General features: G+C 45.7%; 4 protein-coding genes across 5 annotated transcripts; 2 read left to right on the plus strand and 2 right to left on the minus strand.

Moving 5' to 3' along the window:
* Positions 1–100: 100 nt before the first annotated feature.
* Positions 101–3,248, minus strand: LOC135671095 (root phototropism protein 3-like). The gene is made up of 2 exons (XM_065179014.1): positions 2,368–3,248; positions 101–643 (listed from the first exon to the last, which is right to left on the minus strand). The coding sequence occupies exons 1-2, from the start codon at positions 3,133–3,135 to the stop codon at positions 101–103; spliced, it is 1,311 nt and encodes a 436-aa protein (XP_065035086.1). The 5' UTR covers positions 3,136–3,248.
* A 621-nt stretch (positions 3,249–3,869) lies between these two features.
* LOC135586566 (pentatricopeptide repeat-containing protein At1g31430-like) lies at positions 3,870–7,746 on the minus strand. Its single transcript, XM_065179258.1, has 2 exons — positions 5,279–7,746; positions 3,870–4,538 (listed from the first exon to the last, which is right to left on the minus strand). Exon 1 carries the CDS (start codon positions 7,744–7,746, stop codon positions 5,797–5,799), a length of 1,950 nt encoding a protein of 649 aa, XP_065035330.1. The 3' UTR covers positions 3,870–4,538; positions 5,279–5,796.
* A 188-nt stretch (positions 7,747–7,934) lies between these two features.
* LOC135582008 (uncharacterized) lies at positions 7,935–11,596 on the plus strand. 2 transcript variants are annotated; one of them, XM_065179259.1, is made up of 5 exons: positions 7,935–8,177; positions 8,251–8,555; positions 10,202–10,412; positions 10,753–11,230; positions 11,310–11,596. In XM_065179259.1, exons 1-5 carry the CDS (start codon positions 7,935–7,937, stop codon positions 11,420–11,422), a joined length of 1,350 nt encoding a protein of 449 aa, XP_065035331.1. In that variant the 3' UTR covers positions 11,423–11,596. The 2 variants fall into 2 exon arrangements, with proteins under 2 accessions (XP_065035331.1, XP_065035332.1); XM_065179260.1 differs by lacking the exon at positions 11,310–11,596 and adding an exon at positions 10,567–10,657 and having other exon boundaries at positions 10,753–10,925.
* Positions 11,597–12,601: 1,005 nt separating this feature from the next.
* LOC103973066 (3-ketoacyl-CoA synthase 11-like) lies at positions 12,602–15,163 on the plus strand. The gene is made up of 2 exons (XM_009387533.3): positions 12,602–12,759; positions 13,276–15,163. The coding sequence occupies exon 2, from the start codon at positions 13,400–13,402 to the stop codon at positions 14,930–14,932; it is 1,533 nt and encodes a 510-aa protein (XP_009385808.2). The 5' UTR covers positions 12,602–12,759; positions 13,276–13,399; the 3' UTR covers positions 14,933–15,163.
* The last annotated feature ends 4,637 nt before the right edge of the window (positions 15,164–19,800 follow it).

A 19,800-nucleotide genomic window follows, 5' to 3' on the forward strand; every position in this document is an offset into this window, starting at 1 on the left:
CATGAGATCATCAACATATATGACGCATTCAAGTTGGAAAGTGGTGCAGACAACAGACATTACAAGACATTAATCGTGCGTCGAGGCCACGATGCCATCCTCAAGACAAGGAGTTGCGCCACTTGGCAGGCGTGCCCTTGCCCTGCGCCAACCTCCCCTTCTTGGTGCGCATGGGCGTCGGCCGCTCGGCGCCCAGCTCGTAGTCCTCCACCTTCTCCACGACATCAGAAGTAGTCCTAAACAAGAACAAGAAAGAAGCCCACCGGAAGAACCCCCTCTTTTTCTTCACACAAGTAAGCTTATCGATTTGAGCTTGCAAGGCATGGCAGTGCAGTTGGAGCCTGGCAACGTCATCTCGTAGTCGACGCATCTCCTGCTGCTGGACCAAGACCTCCCTCTTGGACGGGCACCGCCCCGGCGGCTCAAGCGCCGCAGGGTTGGGGCTCCTGGATCCACTGAAAGACCCGCTCCAGTCGGTCAAGCGATTAAGCTTGGTGTGCTCGGAGAAGAGGACTTGAATCACCGATCGGACGGGCAGGCGCTCGTTCTGGGCGGCATGGAGGGAGGCCTCTGCTGATAGTTTCCGAGCGTCGATGAGCCCGCACAGGGTCTTCCTCTCTTGCTTGCTGGTGCTCGGATGGGCCTGGGTGTACATACATATATATATACGTTCCTGTGACCACATATTTGAAATCTGAACTGGCAATATGCATGCATAGATAGCTCTGATGAGATCGTAGTGTGGTCCGCTATTAAATGAAGTCATCCGTGTGCATGAGGCACTCGGTCGATGGAAACTCCAGTGCAAGCTCGCTGGTCCCCTTCCCCCGTGAGTTTTCACCTCTACCTGCTCACGAGCTCACAGTAATTCTTAGGCTGAGAGGCCAGGAGGACGGTCACCGAGGGTTCCCTGCCCTACATGCCCAACCTCTCTCTATCTACATTCGTGCACTATAATCTCTCCTCGCGCAGCAAAAGGACAAACGATAAAAGACAATCGTTCCCGTGGTCGTCACGGAGCGAAACGTTCGGAACAAGGATGACCGGTCAAGGGTTATCGCTTCGAGGAGTACGGACGACGGCAAGCAGAGATGAGGAACGGAGTCCGTCCTCTCTACGGTTGGATCCACATAATTTATAGCTTAAGTACCTAAACACTGATTACAACTACTCGAGAGCTTAAACACGACGACAAAGATGGGCCCAAGAAAGATGACCTAATGCAAACACGAAACTAGGAAGCAATCAGACAACGGTGAGAATATACATGGAGATGAAATCCGTATCCCTTCTGGCTTTGCTTGTCGGGGGTGTCGTCACGGGAGGGAGGGAGGGAGACACAACGGAAGCCTCTCGATCTAGCGCAGGTTGGTAGGTGGGAATGTAAAGAAAATGATGGCTCTGTGCATGTCTCTTGTCATGGTTCTGCATAATTAATGGCTACCTCAACAATTATGCTTTCCCCTCCACTCGTTCGATACCAATCGCATACCGCTTTAAGCCCATTACCCTCGGCGAATTCTTGCTATAAAGCCTAGTTAGTAGATTGTGTTTGATATATAAACTAAACCTAATTTGATCTCCCACGTAAACAAACGTCGTCCTAACGCAAGATGTTAGAACCGCCTGAGATGAGAGAGATCATACCAAGCACCCGACCCAAGGAAGATGCTGGCTGTAAAGAGAGCCTGATCCGTTAAATTGCTCCTCTGTGCAAAGCAGGAACACATCACATGCACCGGTGGCCCGCCTTTGCCTAAAAGCCGAAATAGAAAGGTCAACAGAGGGGTACCTCCTCTGCCACTGCATGCATGAGCATGGCGGAGAGGCAGGTACCAACAGAGGCGATGGTTTCGGAGTGATAATAGTTGGGAAGTTAACAGCATTTCTTGACTCCATCCTTTTGCTGTTTTTGGGCCCAACTCTTTGACTCTCGACTCCACATTAAACACCTAGAAAGTGCAAGATGCTGATGGTTAAAGGAGAGATCTGTCGCTCTTTCACAGATGCACGAGTAATTGATCGATGGACGTCCTCGCAAGAATTTTCCTTGTAATTTTGAGTGATCGAATCATATGGAAGACATGATGGTCCAGTGCACCTAACCAGCTTTTTTCCGATGAGGGTACGTCAAACATATGGCCCGGCCGCTATGGGTGGGAACAGAGACACACACCAAGCCGTGGATCTCGAGTGATACTGTGTGGTCGACCTAGCTACTCGCATTTTGATCATCAGGTCGGTGAGATGAAGGACAAAGTGAAGACAGAGGTTTCGTGTGATATGGTCGCGGATGATTTATCCTAAGTGGCGTCGATGGATTAACTCGTCATCGCTAGCATGCGAAGTTGGAGGGAAGCCACTAACCTTGATGTATGTGTCGATGGCCCGATAGAGCCCATCGTCCATGGCGCGCGCGTGGGCCGGCAGCGAGCTTGCGAGCTCCTCGAACTCAGCGACGGTGAGCCCGGCGTCGACAGCGACCTCTGCCAGGTACGAGTCCACCAGCTTCGCCACCCTCGCAAGGGCGGCGCCACTCTTCGCCGCCGCACCGCCGTCGTCAGTCCCTGCGAACCTCTGTACCAGTCTCAGCACCAGGCCGACGTCCAGAAGCGTACCGCACGTGTGGCTGAAGGCGGGAATCATCAGCTCCTTGAGCGAGGCTTCGTCCAGCTGAGCGGCGGCACGCGCCTCGAGCTCCCGCACGCACGACGGCTCCGCGCCGACCATGCTCGCCGTGCGTAGCAGCTTCAGCAGAAAATCGCATGGGATGGAGCCCTTCTCGGTTGGGAGGACGGAGGCCAGGGTCTCGATGAAGAAGCGCTTCTTTAGCCAGGCAGCGGTGGGGCTCTCCGGCGTGGGGCCCGCGGATGCGCGGCCAAAAAGCTCCGGGAGCCAGCGGGAGGCGTAGTGGGAGAGAATGGAGCCGAGAAGCTCGGGGCGGACGCCTTTGGCTTTGATGCCGGTGAGGGTCTTGGCGAAGTGGTCCAGGTCTTGGACGCAGGAGTTGTCAAGCCAGCTTAGTTCGCCCGGGGCCGAATGGTGGCTGTGGCGGTCGTCGTGAGACGGCGGCGGAGGCAGGGGTGATGGAAGTTTCTCCTTCCTGCTGCTGCAGTTGGGAGAGGCAGAAGACATTGTTATCGTTTTGGTTTGGAGGGAGAGAAGGAGGTGGTGCTGGTGGTGGAACTGGAACGCTACTAGCTTCTTGTAGGGTGGTGGTATGGGCTCCGTTCGTGAGGAGGGAACAGTGTTCAGGATTCACGAGAGGTACTATATATATGTATATCTCGTAGAAAGTGGAGATGAGTGCGACCTTCGATGCTTCGCCTGTCTAAATGATAAGCTGGTTCTGTAAAGGTAAAAGAAGTTGCATCAAAGACTACCTTCACATTTCGTGATTTCTGCTCGTTACCATTTCCAAAACTCTACTTTATCTTCACCCGATGACCCCTCCCCCGCTCGTACATGTAGCTAAAGAAAAAGGCACTGCTAGAGATGAATTCATAGGCGAACTGTATGCTTTTGTGTTCTAACTGGTCGGTAAGAAATCTATCGGTTAAGGCAGAAGTGTGATGCCGTCGACTATTTTGGTACAGAACCAACAGGAACATGCTGATAGTATGTATAGTTTGGCAGAGCACATACACTAAATAATTCAAAGTGTTGTCCGGGTCAGGGCATCTATGCTAAGCAGTAGCTCTCCCAAAAAGAATATTTTTCTTACGGTACAGCTCGGAATCTTAAAAATGGCTCACCAATTCCATGACCGATACGTGAATTACTGAGTCTCCACAGGCCAACAGGCTACCGATTGTTTTATACTGTTGGAAATATAACATGCAAATAAAGATCAGCATACGAACAGACGGGGACCGAAAAGGTTTGTTTGCAGGTGGGACAGATGATAGAAGACGACAAATGAGGACCAATTTATGCAGTATTACCTTTGTACGAAAACACATTTACAAGGTTAACAATGACCACTCTCCTCCTCGGCTAAAAGAAAGGCTAACGATGACAACAGGCTAAGGATATGTTGGCCGGATCGTTGTTGTTTCTCTGGGTTAACCCGGTGTCCCGAACGTGCGGCAATGCTACGTCTCCAACACTCACACGGTCACTGGGCTTCTCCCCTTCCCTCCGCCCTGTTTTACGCAACTTGGGACTTGAATGTTCCTTCAGCTCAAACCAACCAAGTGGAGCGGATCAACATTCCGATACCTGAGCTGGACTTCCAAGTACAGATGTGCAGAAGCTACAGAAGGCATGTTAGCTGATTCCCTTCATAATTAGATAGAGAAGGCCAAATAGCGACTGAAATTTTGGAAGTTGTTCACCTCATCATGCATCATGAAATGCCCATGTCTTGGCTTCGATGCGGACTCAATGTATCAGCTCACAGTGCAGCCGGAGTAATTTGATACAGAAACGCACCGCCTCCAGAGAAATCTACTGAATTTTTGTGTATCTTGTCAAACTCTTCTATTCGCCGCATGCCCGACGTAGATAATTTCCAACTGCGCATCCTCTATATTTACCTGCAGAAGAAGAAGATAGGCTGTGAAAGAAAAATCCATTTGCATTCACGCTTGTTCCAGCACCACAGCAAATATGCTTTCAGGGACCACGGAAACCCCAAGAAGCCCCACATCACTTTGGAAAGGAAGGGAAAAGTCGTGCTCACCGAAACGAACATATTGTTTGGATGCCAAAGACATCAAAACTGTGAAAAAATACTACCAGTTCTAACGAATGAAGTTCTAACCGATTGTATCTGCAACAGAACAAGCTGCTATTTTACCAAATAAAGAAGCTAACTTTACAGCTCAAATTACATTTTAACCAAAAATCATTTGAAACCAAAAACCATGGAGCTCAATCCGAGTGCCTTAAAGAAGCACAGAGGCTTGCTAGATTGTTGAAAGGAAATCATTCTGCAAACACATTTGGACGACAAATAAAGAAAAACAAAATTAGAGTGAGCTCTCTTATTAATAAAACCTAAACAAGCTTCTTCGCCCATGAAGAGGATCATCAAAATTTGTTAACTACCTAATAACATAATCCAATATAATATATTTAAAGCATAATTATTAAAAATATACAGTATCTGCATAAGAAGAAATTCTTCTTCTCCTCCTCGACATTAAGGTAATACTAGAAAAAGGAAACTAGAGCTTGTCAGAGAACTGGACTGATGAATATAAGCTTTGTAACCACTTTCCTGAACTAATGAAAGAATATGCATGATAGGACAACAAAATGGTTGGGAATTAACCTAGTTTATCATGGCGCAGATAAGGCATCCAATAAAGTTTTCAATGTTGGCCAGCATCCAACACCCAGCTGCATAATCCACTTGCAGGAAGATTATTATGTAGAACAACTGAACAAGTCGCTGTGGCTTGTACTCCATTTAATAGTTCAACAGGTACAGATGGAACCGACATGGTCTTACTAACTTGCCTACACCACATCAGATCTGATCTCATCCGCCACCAAACTAGACTGATAATATTATCTTCAAAAATGACAAGGCCAAAGTTTGCTTCCATGATTACTTGGTTGTCAGGGACTTAGTTCTCTGACAGGCTCCTGAGCAAGAAATACCATAGATGCCTTTCCATAGGAATATTCGATCAGGAGTCCACTAACCTTCTCATCGTTCCTATGAAATGTATCCATCAAATAGTAAATCATGAGTTACCTAGGACAATCAGCATATGGGATCAAATTATCTATCTCAACCTTTTTTTTTTCCAGATCCATCAATCTGCTTATACTGTGCAATGCCAACTAAATCTCCCCAGTTTCAGGGAACGAAGAATCACCAACAAGAAACTCATGTCTAGCACCATTCACCTCAACTGAGCTGCACCCTGGTGTCTTCTTGATGCCCCAATCCTTCATCTTCCTTCGTATCTTTTTCACATCCTCCCACCTTTCTGCAGCCGCATATATATTCGCAATTAATGCATGTGCACCAGAGTTGCCAGATTCCAGTTCAAGCATCTGTTTGGCTAGCCGATCTCCCATCTCAACATTGCCATGGATTCTACAAGCCCCTAGCAAAGAACCCCACAAGGGTAGGACATCTTTAACAATGCCTTTAGGTATATTTCGTATTAACCCCTCTGCTTCATCCAACAAACCAGCTCGACCAAGAAGGTCAATAAAACAACCATAATGTTCCAATTTAGGTTCCATTCGATACATCTCTTTCATGGCATGGAAGAATCGACGACCCTCGTTCACCAATCCTCCATGACTGCAAGCGCTCAGAACACTGATGAATGTGATGTCATCTGGTTTTGCTCCAGCTCTCCTCATCTCCGAGAATAACTCAAGTGCTTTGCCACTTTCACCATTCGTCGCTAAACCATAGATGATCGAAGTCCATATCGTTGTGTCTCGTCTCTCCACAATGCTAAATACTTCCAAGGACTTATCTATGCATCCACATTTCGCATACATGTCTATCAGTGCTGTGCCAACCACTGCATCCAGTTGTATCCTGTTATCTTGAATATATCCATGGATCAATCTCCCTTGCTCTAATGCTCCCAATCTAGCACAGGCAGTCAGAAGAGACACAACCATGAACTTATCAGGCTTGATTCCTTTCGATTGCATCTCTCTGAACGTAGCCAGAGCTTCATCGAAACGATTACACTGCACATATCCATTAATCAAAGCAGTCCAGAGAACCACATCCCTCCCAGGGCTTCGATCAAACAGCTGCCTAGCTTTATCCAATTCACCACATTTCACATAGCCTGAGACCATGCTAGTCCAAGAAACCACATTCTTAGTGGGCATGCTGTCAAAGAACCTCCGAGCCACGTCTACAGGTCCACATTTGGTGTACATGTCCAACAAAGCATTCCCAAGAGTGACGCTGAACCAAAGTTCCTTGTGCATGCGAACGTGAAGTTTTGTCCCCAACTCCAAATTCCCCAATGCGCTGCAAGCAGAAACAGTGATTACAAGGGTAGCTTCGTCGGGCTTGACGCCCTCCCGCACCATTTTCTGGTAAACGGAAATGGCATCTTCAAACTTGCGGCACTTGACATACGCACCGATCATAACATTCCAAGAAATCACGCCCATCTCTGGCGTTTCGTCGAACAAAGTCCGTGACATCTCGACGTGGCCCATCTCGGAGTACACGTCCACGAGGGAAATTCTCGTGAAGCGATCAAACTCGAATCCGGATTTGACGATGAGCACGTGAGTCTTTTGCACATCAGAGGCCATGCTCAGGCCAGCCATGGACTTGAGAACGAGCGGGTAGGTGAAGTTGTCCGGGGAGACGTCTTGGTTCCGCATTCTGTAGAACAACATTAGGGCATAATCGAAACGATTCTTCTTGGTAAATGCTTTGATCATCAGGTTGTATAGGAAAAGAGACGGATCGCCCTCGAGGGTTTCGAAGACCGTCGCGGCGTAGCTGAGGTCGCCGGAATCGGGGTGGGTGCAAAAGACGAGAAGGTCTTCCACGACGTCTCCGCTTCGGTGGAGGGATGTGGCCAGCATTTGGCAGTGAACTTGTTTCAGCTGTTTCATGGAGCTGCAGCGTTGGAGGAGAGAGATGCATGATTTCTTGGTCAGTCTTCTCGTATGAGTTGAGGTGGAGGTGAAGGAGGTCAAGGAATGGCGGGCGAGCTTTGAGAGGACGGGAGTAGCCACCATCCGTTTTTGAGTCTTGTGCAGCATGTGGGAATAGTCCGGGGGTCCTCTTGACATCGGAGGCAAGGGGAGACTCCCACTGGATAACGGCCCACGAGTCCGGCTCAGGAGTGATGGGTCTTTTATAAGGCCTTCTTTTTCGCCAACCTAATGGGCGGACGGATGGATGGAGAGAGGGAGAGAGAGAGAGAGAGAGATAGAGCATCAGTTGAGCTCGTGTGGGCTCGATCCGTGGAAAGGCAATAATGGGGGCAAAGAAACCGGTGGCTGTGGTGGTAGGCGGGAGCATAGCGGGGCTATCGTGCGCTCATGCTCTCATCTCTGCCGGCTGGCGAGCCACCGTCATCGAGAAGACCGCTGGTCCGCCGTCCGGGAGCCCCACCGGCGCCGGCCTCGGCCTCGATCCGCAGTCCCTTCGCCTCGTCTCCCGCTGGACCTCCGACCCCAACTTCCTCCATGCCGCCACCGTCCCCCTGTCCATCGATATCGTATGCACACTCCTCTCTTCCTTTCCTCTCACATCCTCCTTCCCGTCCTCTCTAATTTACTTGTTCGATACAGAATCGCGGAACGGATAGCAAGAGGAAGGTCAGCCGGACGCTGACGAGGGACGAGGGTTTCAACTTCAGAGCAGCCCATTGGGCGGATCTCCACTCCATTTTACTCCAGGCGTTGCCGCCGGGGACCGTTGTATGGGGTCACCAATTCCTGTCCTTCGATGTGTCAAACGACAAATCGTTTGTTGTTACCAAATCCAGAGTGCTTCTGACGGATGAGGTCGTCGAGATTGTTGGCGATCTCCTTGTCGCCGCCGATGGATGCCTGTCCTCAATCCGTTGTCATTTCCTTCCTGACTTCAAATTAAGGTATGTGAAGCAAACAATTGATTTCCCTACTGTAGGTCACGTTGCCTGCCGAATAGTCTTTTTGGTATTTGCTTCTACCTCCGAGTTGCATTACCTGTTAACAATTAAGTGACTGCTTGGAGGATCAAATCTTTCTGTTATATGTAGTGGTTTCTCAGTTCTTGAATGCATAAGATAAAATGAACTTGTTGTAACAAAGTGACAGGGGAAATATGACATTGCCGGCATATCACCCCTATCCCACACACCATCTCTGCTTAGCCGACATGCTGACCCATTCGGCTGACATATCATGTAGGGCTTGATTCTATGAGACAGATAGAGCGATGCCAGTAAGGATTTTGGCTCAGCTCCAGGTGGTTGGCCATGTAGCATCAATGGAAAGCTGAGTTGTGTTGCCATTACTCCATGTCCTCAAGTTCGACACAACGCAACTCCATGACCCCATTTAGGCCTGGACGGTATGCATAACCACGTTCTCGCGAGAACCACCACCTCAACCTAAACTTATCTGTCACTTTTCACACTATAAGAAGGCCCCAGATATATTGACGGCTTCTCTGGCTTTCTGTCTCCTTCGAATTAATTGTCTCGTAGACACGGTAGTTGGTTGAATCTTCCAATTCAAACTAACTTAAGCATCGGAGGGGTCATATACCCGTAAAACAGTTCTGGTAAGGTCTTAGCCCGGATCATTCTCTCTTCTGACACCGCAACTTGCGACGGATTCGAAAGTGGACTTCGGCTGGCTTCAAATTTCTTCCACGTTGGTCAATCCAAAATATGTCATAACACAAGGGCCCTTGATTTATTTGCAAGTCTAAGTATGAAAATAGAAATCATGGAGTAACATTTTACTGCGAGAGTATCAATTTGCTTTTATGGTTTCCATCAGATATAAGCTAGCTGGGTATATCATTTCTTTAAATAGTAGCCTGAGTTTTTTTATATTAAAAGATGCAAAATTGCAAATTGGTTCACATACAAACGTTTTGAAAGATGAGCACAAAGTTTCTTACCTGCTAAAGATTATTGGAATATTCTCATGATTTTTTCCCCATAATTTGAATTCCTGCTTTCTCTTACTCAGATGAGAAAAAAAAAACTATATTGTTGTTATATCTGATACATGTTGTGTGTCAACATGCATATAAGCATTGCTGTGTCCAAATGTGTTGTCAAGTTATTTGTAATGTTTGATGACAGAACAAACATTACAAATAACTGGCAGAAGTACTAGAGTTTAGGCTTTGGAAGGTTGAAATTTTAGATTCCTACATCTCTTGTTTACTCGCTTTCTGCTTTTTTCACTGAACAATCCATTCGGATTGGATTTCTGATTTTTATTCTGCAATAAGCTGAAGGAGACGATGCTTAATCTCTTTTGATTTAGCAATCCACATTGAGTTTGCAATTTACTTTTTTCTGGTCCATTGGACTATTCATTCTGAACACGCAGAATTCTGAAGTGATTTGGAGTCCTGCTCTTCATTGCTTCTACAATCAAAACTAGTTATGCACAATTTTCTCATGCAATTGCTTCAAACAGAACTATGAACAAGCAGAAATCTGATATTCTACCGTACTGTCTGTACTACTTGTCTGTGTACTTCCGCCAACATGTTTGTGTTCTTCAAACATGGCAGGTATTCAGGCTACACTGCATGGAGAGGGATTTTAAATTTTACAGGTAAAGAAAGTTCTGACATCATCCTTGGTGTTCGTCGTGCTTATCCGGAATTGGGAGATTGTTTGTATTTTGATCTAGCCACTGGAACACATTCCGTTCTTTATGAACTGAAATGCAAGAGGTTGAACTGGCTTTGGTACGTGAATGGCCCAGAACCTGAACACAAGGTAACACACCCTTGTTTGAGGAAAAATTACTAAATTGTTGATACCGAAAATTGCAATATAGGCATTTGAATCACCTGATTGATTATCCTCCACATTGCAAACCATCCATGTCAATGCATCAATGATTTGATGGAGTTGATACTGATATCTGCAGCCCATGCTTCATGCAATTCTGTTAAGCATCAAAGCTTTCTTCCGTCGATCTGCTATATCTTTCATGAATTGTTCTTCAAAGGCGTCGCAAAGTAAAATCCCATTAATTATTCATTTTGTTATTAGAACCCAAGTTTTTTTTTATTAAGGCCCATATGTTTCCTAGACTGACTTGAGATCTTTTCAGGGAAGCTCGGTAACGATCAAAGCTAGCAATGACATGATTCAGAAGATGCATGAAGAAGCAGAGAAGGTTTGGGTTCCTGAACTTTCCAGGATCATGAAAGAAACAGAAGAACCTTTCGTCAATATAATATACGACAGTGACCCACTACCACGGCTCTACTGGGACAACGTGGTATTAATTGGAGATGCAGCCCATCCAACCACTCCTCATGGCTTGAGAAGTACTAACATGTCAATTCAAGACGCAGGAATCTTGGGCTATTGCCTTGAGAAATGGGGGCTGGAGCACTTAAGTATGGCTCTAGAGGAGTTCCAGACAACCCGACTTCCAGTGGTTTCGAAGCAAGTACTGCATTCACGCAAGTTGGGACGTCTAAAGCAAGGTTTGGTTGTTGACGGCCAGGAGACTTTCGACCCCATGACAGCCACCCCAGAAGACTGTCTACAGCTCCAGCAAAGAAGGGTCCCTTACTTTGAGGGTAAGCCCTGCACCATTTGATGTTAATTTTACCTTTAGATTGTTAATTCAATACATTTGTATTAATTCAATACGACCAGAGTGTGCGATATACTCCATACGGAAGCCATGGCCACGCATAGCTGGCTCTGACGTGGTGTCAGCTAAGGAGTTAATGTGGTGGATCCCTACGAATCAACAGCTTGTCATTTGACAGTTGGCAGATCTCCATAATTCAATCCAGGCTGGCAAATTACTTGATTTGGCGACACACGTGGCCACGTTATCCCACGTTGAACCAGGTTCTGCTCGATCATCACCTTATCCTATCAGCATATGTTAACTTTGTGATGGTCGAATAAGCGACAACCCTTGTGAGCTGTCTCCATTTTCTTTTTTGGTTTTACTTCTTAATCCCAACTCGATCGTTCGAAGGAACATCAATCCGAGCATAGAGCCTTTTCCAAGAAAACCGTTGCCCTTCTCCTCACACAGACTGTATTATGTGATCCGACAACGTTGCGTGCGTAACTTTCCAAATACATAACGGGAACTCATGCATTAAACGCTCGATTTGTGTCCATGAGGCATGCATGCACATCTGATGCTCGATTTGTCACAGCGGTGCCCACGATCACGCACATGATCACGAGCAAGGATATTGCTGCCAAACAAAAGGCACAGTCATTGCCAGCTACGTCTGTACAGCCACCAGTGTTTCTCGCTGCATCATGTCCCGCTCGGGCCCAACTGTGGAAAGGTTGCGCGCCCTAAGCCACCCCCGGTGGTCCAAGCTAAGCCTCGTCCTTGTTCCTCTTATTATAACGAATGGCTTGGTCGATCGATAATGGCATGACGATCCTCACAAAAGAATAATGTCACATCCTGAGACCAAGGTTTAGGGTTGAATTCGAGCTCGATGAGGTAAGGGATGAACCAGGCCAGAAAGAGGCCAAGGTTTGCCTCTGAATCGCGACATCTCCGGAGAGAACTCGTGAGCTATTTGTTGACGTGATCTAACGTTGAATACGTCGTACTGGTGGACTCTTTTCTTCTCCGACGAGAACGGATTTCAACGTTCCGTTGATGATAATTCCTATTTCCCCATGATGTGACCGAGAAAACCTGGTCTTACTCATGTGCACCCGCGCTGGCCTCACCTGCGTCTGCTTTAGGAAGGAGGAGTGAAAGGCGCTCTCACAAGTGTGGGAATCTGGGCATTGAAAGCCCCCGTTTCACTCCCGACATCCCTCCTTGTCCGATCCGATTAGGAGCGTACCTTTCCTTCCCCTCAGTGGCGCTCTCACAAGTGCTGCAAAGGACGGTACACAAGCGGGTATGCCGTAAAGAGTTGCAAACTTTTATTCTTGATCATTCAAAAGAGAGAGAGAGAGAGAGAGAGAGAGAGAGAGAGAGAGAGCACACCTCTTTCTCGTGTGTCGCTTCTCCTCCGCCTCCTCCTCGGTGCCCACCTCCTGTCTTATGAACCAGGGGGGAGCGGTCCGGATTAGGCTTCTTCCGGCTGTTCCTTGAGCGGATTCGGCGCTCGAGGTCAGTTCAGATTTTTTCCTTCTTCCGATCTGGATTATCATTCATGTCTTCACTCTTTTGCCATGAAATGAACGAAGAAAACCATAAAAACGTTGGACTTCCCCTCGTTTTGATCTTCGGTCGGCACATTCCTGTTTCGTGCTTCTCGAGATGAACTGTTTGCAAGGGGAACGTAAAAGAATTTGGCGATTCATTCTGCTGATCGTGTGTTATTTAGAGATTTATGGTCGAGATCCGATAGTTCTCACATGAATTTTCCGCAACACGCGAAATTTCTGCTAAAGACGACTCCTTTTGTCGGAAAAATCGAGTTTCCGCGTCGATTTTGAGGCGTGAAGAAGGAACATTGCTTCCTCGGGGGAGAAACTCCTTTAAAGTTTGGGTTTTCTGCGTCACACTTCCGTTTCCCTCTTGAATCTTGTTAAATTTGTGGCGCATTGGCTTCCGGTCTTTGGATTTCTGGCCTCCTCGTTTTTCGTCGATTTGTCATGACATTTCTCCTTTTGTTTCACGCAGGTTGTCTAATCGCTGATCCTCGGGAATACTTGTTGTGTCTGAGGTTTAGGGGAAAGTCGAACCTGAGAATCCCTGTCCTTCCTCCTCCCATCCCCTCCGGATCAGAATTTTGGTTGGTCGGAACATGGCGGAGCAAAGGTCGGACGCCCCATTGCTCGGATCACCTTCCGGCCGACTCCCTGATTTCAAGCAGTCCGTCAAGCTCAAGTACGTCAAACTTGGCTACCACTACCTCATCACCCATGGGATGTACCTCTTCCTCACACCCCTCGTCTTCCTCGTCGCCGCCCAGCTGTCCACCTTCTCCCTCGACGACCTCCATGACCTCTGGGACCATCTCCGCTTCAACCTCGTTTCCGTCATCCTCTGCTCCACCCTCCTCGTGTTCCTCTCCACCGTCTACTTCCTCACCCGTCCCCGCCCCGTTTATCTCCTCGACTTCGCTTGCTACAAACCCGAAGACGCCCGGAAATGCACCAGGCAGCTCTTCATGGAGCGTTCCAGGACGACGGGCTCGTTCACGGAAGAGAACCTTGATTTCCAGCGGAGGATCCTGGAGAGATCTGGACTTGGCGAAGACACCTACCTCCCAGAGGCCGTCCTCTGCGACCCGCCTAATCCCTGTATGGCGGAGGCAAGGAAGGAAGCCAGGGATGTCATGTTCGGAGCCATCGACGAGCTGCTAGCCAAGACCGACGTGAAGCCCAAGGACATCGGGATCTTGATTGTGAATTGTAGCTTGTTCAATCCGACACCCTCTCTCTCTGCCATGGTCGTGAACCATTACAAGCTCCGGGGAAACGTCGTCAGCTATAATCTAGGTGGGATGGGGTGCAGTGCTGGGCTCATCTCCATGGATCTGGCCAAGAATCTACTTCAAGTCTACCCCAGTTCCTATGCCTTGGTGATCAGCATGGAGAACATCACCTTGAACTGGTACTTCGGCAACAACCGCTCCATGCTCGTTTCCAACTGCTTGTTCCGTATGGGTGGAGCGGCGATTCTTCTCTCCAATAAGAGGTCCGATCGTGGACGGTCCAAGTACCAACTGGTGCACACCTTTCGAACCCACAAAGGTGCCGACGACAAGTGCTTCGGCTGTGTGACCCAGGAGGAGGATGGGAACGGAAAAATTGGTGTTTCTCTCTCGAAAGATCTAATGGGAGTCGCCGGTGATGCACTGAAGACCAACATAACGACGTTGGGCCCTCTTGTCTTGCCCATGTCCGAGCATTTGATCTTCCTGGCTACCTTGGTGGCGAAGAAGGTTTTCAAGATGAAGATAAAGCCTTACATTCCGGATTTCAAGCTGGCCTTCGAGCACTTCTGCATTCACGCCGGAGGAAGGGCCGTCTTGGACGAGCTGGAGAAGAACCTGCAGCTTTCCGAGTGGCACATGGAGCCTTCGAGGATGACGCTCTACAGGTTTGGGAACACCTCCAGCAGCTCTCTCTGGTACGAATTGGCATATGCGGAAGGGAAAGGGAGGATCAAGAAGAGGGACCGAATCTGGCAAATAGCATTTGGTTCCGGGTTCAAGTGTAACAGCGCCGTATGGAGGGCTTTAAGAACGGTGAATCCTGGCAAGGAGAAGAATCCCTGGATGGATGAAATCGACGCGTTCCCAGTCTCGGTGCCCAAGGTGGCGGCCCTTTGAATCCGCATCTCAGGTCGATGGGGGCGTGAAGTTTAGAATCTGCAAGAGACGGTGGTAAACTGGGAAGGCGCTTTTCATCGGAGAAGATGCCCGCTTGCGTGCGTCGTGATTATGGATGGTTTCAAGATTAGTGTTGTCGGTATTTGCCATTGTTTTACGTTGATCATGTTGGCTTTTGGTACTGAATCTTGTCAAATCACAAAATGGTCCGACGAGTTGACCACTTTATTCTCTCTTTCACCGATGTGATGTTGCAGTTTGACGCAACGCCGCCACCTGCCGAGATCGTTGACTTGTTACGGAGCAGACAGACTTTCCCGTGAACTACTGCAACACCATCTATTATCTGTGAAGCTTAACATAGTAACATTCTATTTGAATATATTTTTTTATTTTTTTAATAAATAAAATGATAATAACTCGTTTGATAACAATCTCAACAACAACCAAGATGTCGTTAACTACATAAAAAAATATTATAAATCCTTTAAAAAATATTTTCCTATGTTGAGAAAAATTTTTCCTACTAACATGTCTAGTTCCTAACTAGGGTACTTTTAGACCATGGCTCTTTATCTTTCATAGCTAGTCCAAATGACACAATAGGAGTCATACCCAACTCTACTCACTCCCCTTTTCCTCGTTCCAACCCCCAGCTAGAGGGACTAAAGGAATTGATCGCTCAATCAATCAAACTCCCTCCAAATGTACGAGTTTAGCTCTTCAAGATAGATAAGTGGCTAGAGGACATAAAAAAAGAGATCAAATAGGGGAAACAACCTAAAGCTAAACTATTCCTAAAGTCTCCCTTTGTCAAAAAAGTATTATGGAGGAGCCAATCTTGCAAGGATTCCAAATACCAACTTTAGACCTATACACTTCGTCTGATCCCACTGAACATATAGCTACATTCACCTCTCAAATGACATTATTCAGGATGATATATTCTCTCATGTGCTGCACTCTCTTGATAACTCTCAAAACGACAGCAAGGGAATAATTCTCTAAACTATCTCTAGAATCAATCTCTTTTTTCTGCAGTTTGAGCTCAATTTTATTAGCAACATGTTGCCCAAAAAACCTATAACATCCCTCCTAGTCATACGACATATGGACAAGAAATCCCTAGCAAGTTATACTAAGTAATACAATGCTGAAGTAAGGCCAGTGGCTGACTCGAGCTCATCCATCCTAATTAATGCTTGCATCGATGGCCTCCAACCCTTAAAATTCTTTTACTTGGTTATTACATGACCTCCCATCACATTCCTTAAATTGCTATAAGAGACCAATTAACATATAGTGGTAGAGTCTATGATCACCAAAAAGAGGAGCTTTGAGCCTAAAAAGATAATAAAAAAGGAAAGGGGTTTACGACCAAATAATTTGGAGCGATCGTGTACTGACAAGCCATGAGGAGATCAAGTTTCCCCTCATCGGGAGTTCACTTAATTAAATACCTACTATACTAAAGAATTTATGCAAATAAGGGAAAATGGTCTCCTTCCTATGCCTTAGCCCTTACCGCCTCCGACCACCAAATGGTGATGCTCAATTTTACCGCTTCCACCAAGATCATGAGCATGATATGGAAGACTACTACGACCTAAAGCAACAAATAGAGGAGCTCATTCATAAAGGGCACTCCAATCACTACCTCTATATGGTCTAAGAAACGCCCCTAAGATCACGAGAGCCTTTCAAAGAATAAGTAGATGTGATTGTTGGGGGGACCCATATTAGGAGGAACTAGAGCATCATCCGATAAGAATTATGTAAGGGAGCCTCAAGACAAAGGGTTTTATCCCTCTAAAGATCCTCCTATTGTGTTCAGATAAGAAGAGGCAGAGCATTTGGACCTTGATCATGACGATGCACTTGTCGTCTCACTTAGAAATGTTAATACATTATTAAAAATGATCCTAATAGATACAATGAGCTTTGTTAATATCTTATACTATGATGTGTTTTAGAAGATTAGTCTAAGTGCTAAAGATCTACAACTAATCTCCTTTACACTTGTCAGCTTCATTGAAGACTCGATCATCGCTTGGGAATTGCATACTTGTATGTCACATTTGGGTCAAACAATTGCTCAAAGATAATTAAGACCAAGTTTGTGGTGGTTGATGTCACGTTCATTTACAATGCCATCATCAATGATCCAACCCTCAACTAACTATGTGCGGTCATCTCAACCTACCATATGAGCTTGAAGTTCTCAACTAACCTTGGTGTTAGACAACTTAGGTGCAATTCATGAAAATCCCACCAATGCTACCCCACGTCGATCACGCTCCTAAAGAATACATCCCTCCTCATACAACAACTAGACTCAAGAGGTCTCATTGGACCCCACCAGGTCGAATCAAACTATTAAACTTGGCTTAGGCTTAACAAAGTGAACAAGATCGAACTCATCAACTTCCTATGCCAAGACACTAAGGTTTTTGCATGCACCCCTAGAGATATGCTTGGAATTGATCGAGTTGTAGCCTAACAATGACTCAATATCAACCTGAAGAAATTTGCTAGAAGCCCGAGAGATTTGCCCTTGATTGACAAGCAACAATTAAAGAGGAAGTCAATAAGTTATTGTATATTGATTTCATCTACAAAGTCAACTATTTAAAGTGGCTTGTTAATGTAGTGTTAATGTAGTTCTTGCTAACGTGTTGATCACTAATTTTAACAAAGCTTGTCCAAAGGGTAGCTATCTTTTGTCTTAGATTGATTAGTTGATCGATGTGACCTCTGACCATGAGCTGCTTAGCTTTATGAATGTATTTTTAGGATATAACCAAATCAAGATGGTGCCTAAAAATGAAAAGAATACATACTTTATCATTGACTAGGTACAGTATTTCCATATGATCATGTCTTTCGGGCTCAAGAACATAGATGCAACATATCATAGGATAGCTAATAGGATATTTCAACCTTAGATAAAGAGAAACAAAGAGGTGTATGTTGAAGACATGCTGGTCAAAAGTCAATCTGCTGACACCCATATGGTCGACTTGGATGAAACTTTCACTATGCTCAAGAAATTCCAAATGTAGCTAAATCAGCAAAATACACCTTCGACGTTGGTTTCAAAAAGTTCTTTGGTTTTATGGTCTATCAGACTGAAATCGATGTTAATCCCAAGAAGGTGCAAGCCATCCTCAACATGAAACCCTCAACTTCCATAAAGGAGATACAATAGTTAACCGGGTGAATCATAGCTCTAAGTCGCTTCCTTTCCGGAATGAGTGATTGATGCTTATCATTTTTCAAGATTTTTAAATGACCAAAAGATTTTCAATGGACAAAACAGTGTCAAACGATATTCGTTTTGCGCTACCATAACATCTCCTACTAATAGGTGAGGAAGCTTCATCTTGACCGATTTCATCATAGAGATGATTGCTAGTTATAAGTGCCTTGTAAGCCAATCATGTGAGTAATAACACGTGTAATCCATTGTACAATCTCTTTTGGTTAATATTAATAATGATATTTTTCTCACTTTATTTTATATGATGAATATATTATGATTTCCTTAAATTTGTACAATGAGAATTAGATCATGATATGATCATGATAATGAGACCAATTCGCCTTTAAATATTTATAGTCATAGGTTACTCGAAAAGGATATCAAGCTAACCAAATAAATTGGTGTACTATAAATATGTCCATATGATTGAGGTAGCTAGTCTCATAGTTGCTTGTGTGGGTATATTATGGATATAGTGTAGGTGCTCATTAAAGAATGAGTTTACTGAATTATCCGCTTATGTAATGATGGATGGTTAATGATATCTCATCGTCAAATAGCGATTTCGTAGTCCTAGTTATGTATCTAGTTTTTAGATTTGAAATACCAAGTGTTAGGATCGAGAGCACTAAGAGGGGGGGGGGGGGGGGGTTGGTGTTAGGATCGAGAGCACTAAGAGGGGGGGGGGGGGGGGGGGGTGAATTAGTGCAGCGAAAATCTTTCGACGATAAAAACAAAACTGCGTTAAAACGATAAAAATGATTTCTGTGTGAAAGCCGATTCTAAGATTACTTTAACTTAAGATCAAGCAAGATGATGTTAAAGTCAATCTATGAAGGCAGTTTGCAGTTATTATGAAAACCAGAATATAAGCGCAAACTGAAATACGACGTTCGTACGAAGAAACTGATTAACGTCTAAATGTTGCTTCGTAAATCACTTGATTTGGTGAGATGCAGTTTAAGCAAGGGTATAAAGGTAGTTTGCAGTTATGGTAGAAATCAAAACGTAAACGCGATCTGAAATATGATGATCATATGAAAAAGCAGATTTACATCTAAACGCTGATTCGGAAAGTGAAAGGCTTGAAACCCGATCGTATATGCGCAGAAAGCAGTAAGCTTCAGAGGAGGTTTGCAGTAAAGATAATATGCTCAAAGTAAATGCAAACCGAGATTTAGAGTGGTTCGGTCAATCTTGACCTACTCCACTTTTGGCTTCCTCCACCGACGAGGTCACCGACGTCAACTAGAGGCCTTCCTTCAATAGGCGAAGGCCAACTACCCTTTTACAGTTTCACTCCTTTTGACGGGCTTAGGAGACAACCCTTACAGAATTTTCTCTCCTCTCTTTACAACTCAAAACTTGGAAGAAAAGAGGGAGAAGAACTTTTGGCCTTTACAACAATTTGAGCTCTAAGAATCATAGAAAAAGATCAAGATTTCGGTGTATGTCTGTGCTCTTTCAGTGCTGAATGGGTGGGATATTTATAGGCCCCAACCCAGTTCAAATTTGGAGCTCAAAACTGTCAATTCCCTGAATTCCGGGATCAGGCGGTTGCACCTCCTGACTGGAGCGGTTGCACTGCTTGGCAGAGCTCGAAGAC

This window comes from Musa acuminata, unplaced genomic scaffold (assembly GCF_036884655.1).
Source record: "Musa acuminata AAA Group cultivar baxijiao unplaced genomic scaffold, Cavendish_Baxijiao_AAA HiC_scaffold_1138, whole genome shotgun sequence".
NCBI classification, from domain to species: Eukaryota; Viridiplantae; Streptophyta; class Magnoliopsida; order Zingiberales; family Musaceae; genus Musa; species Musa acuminata.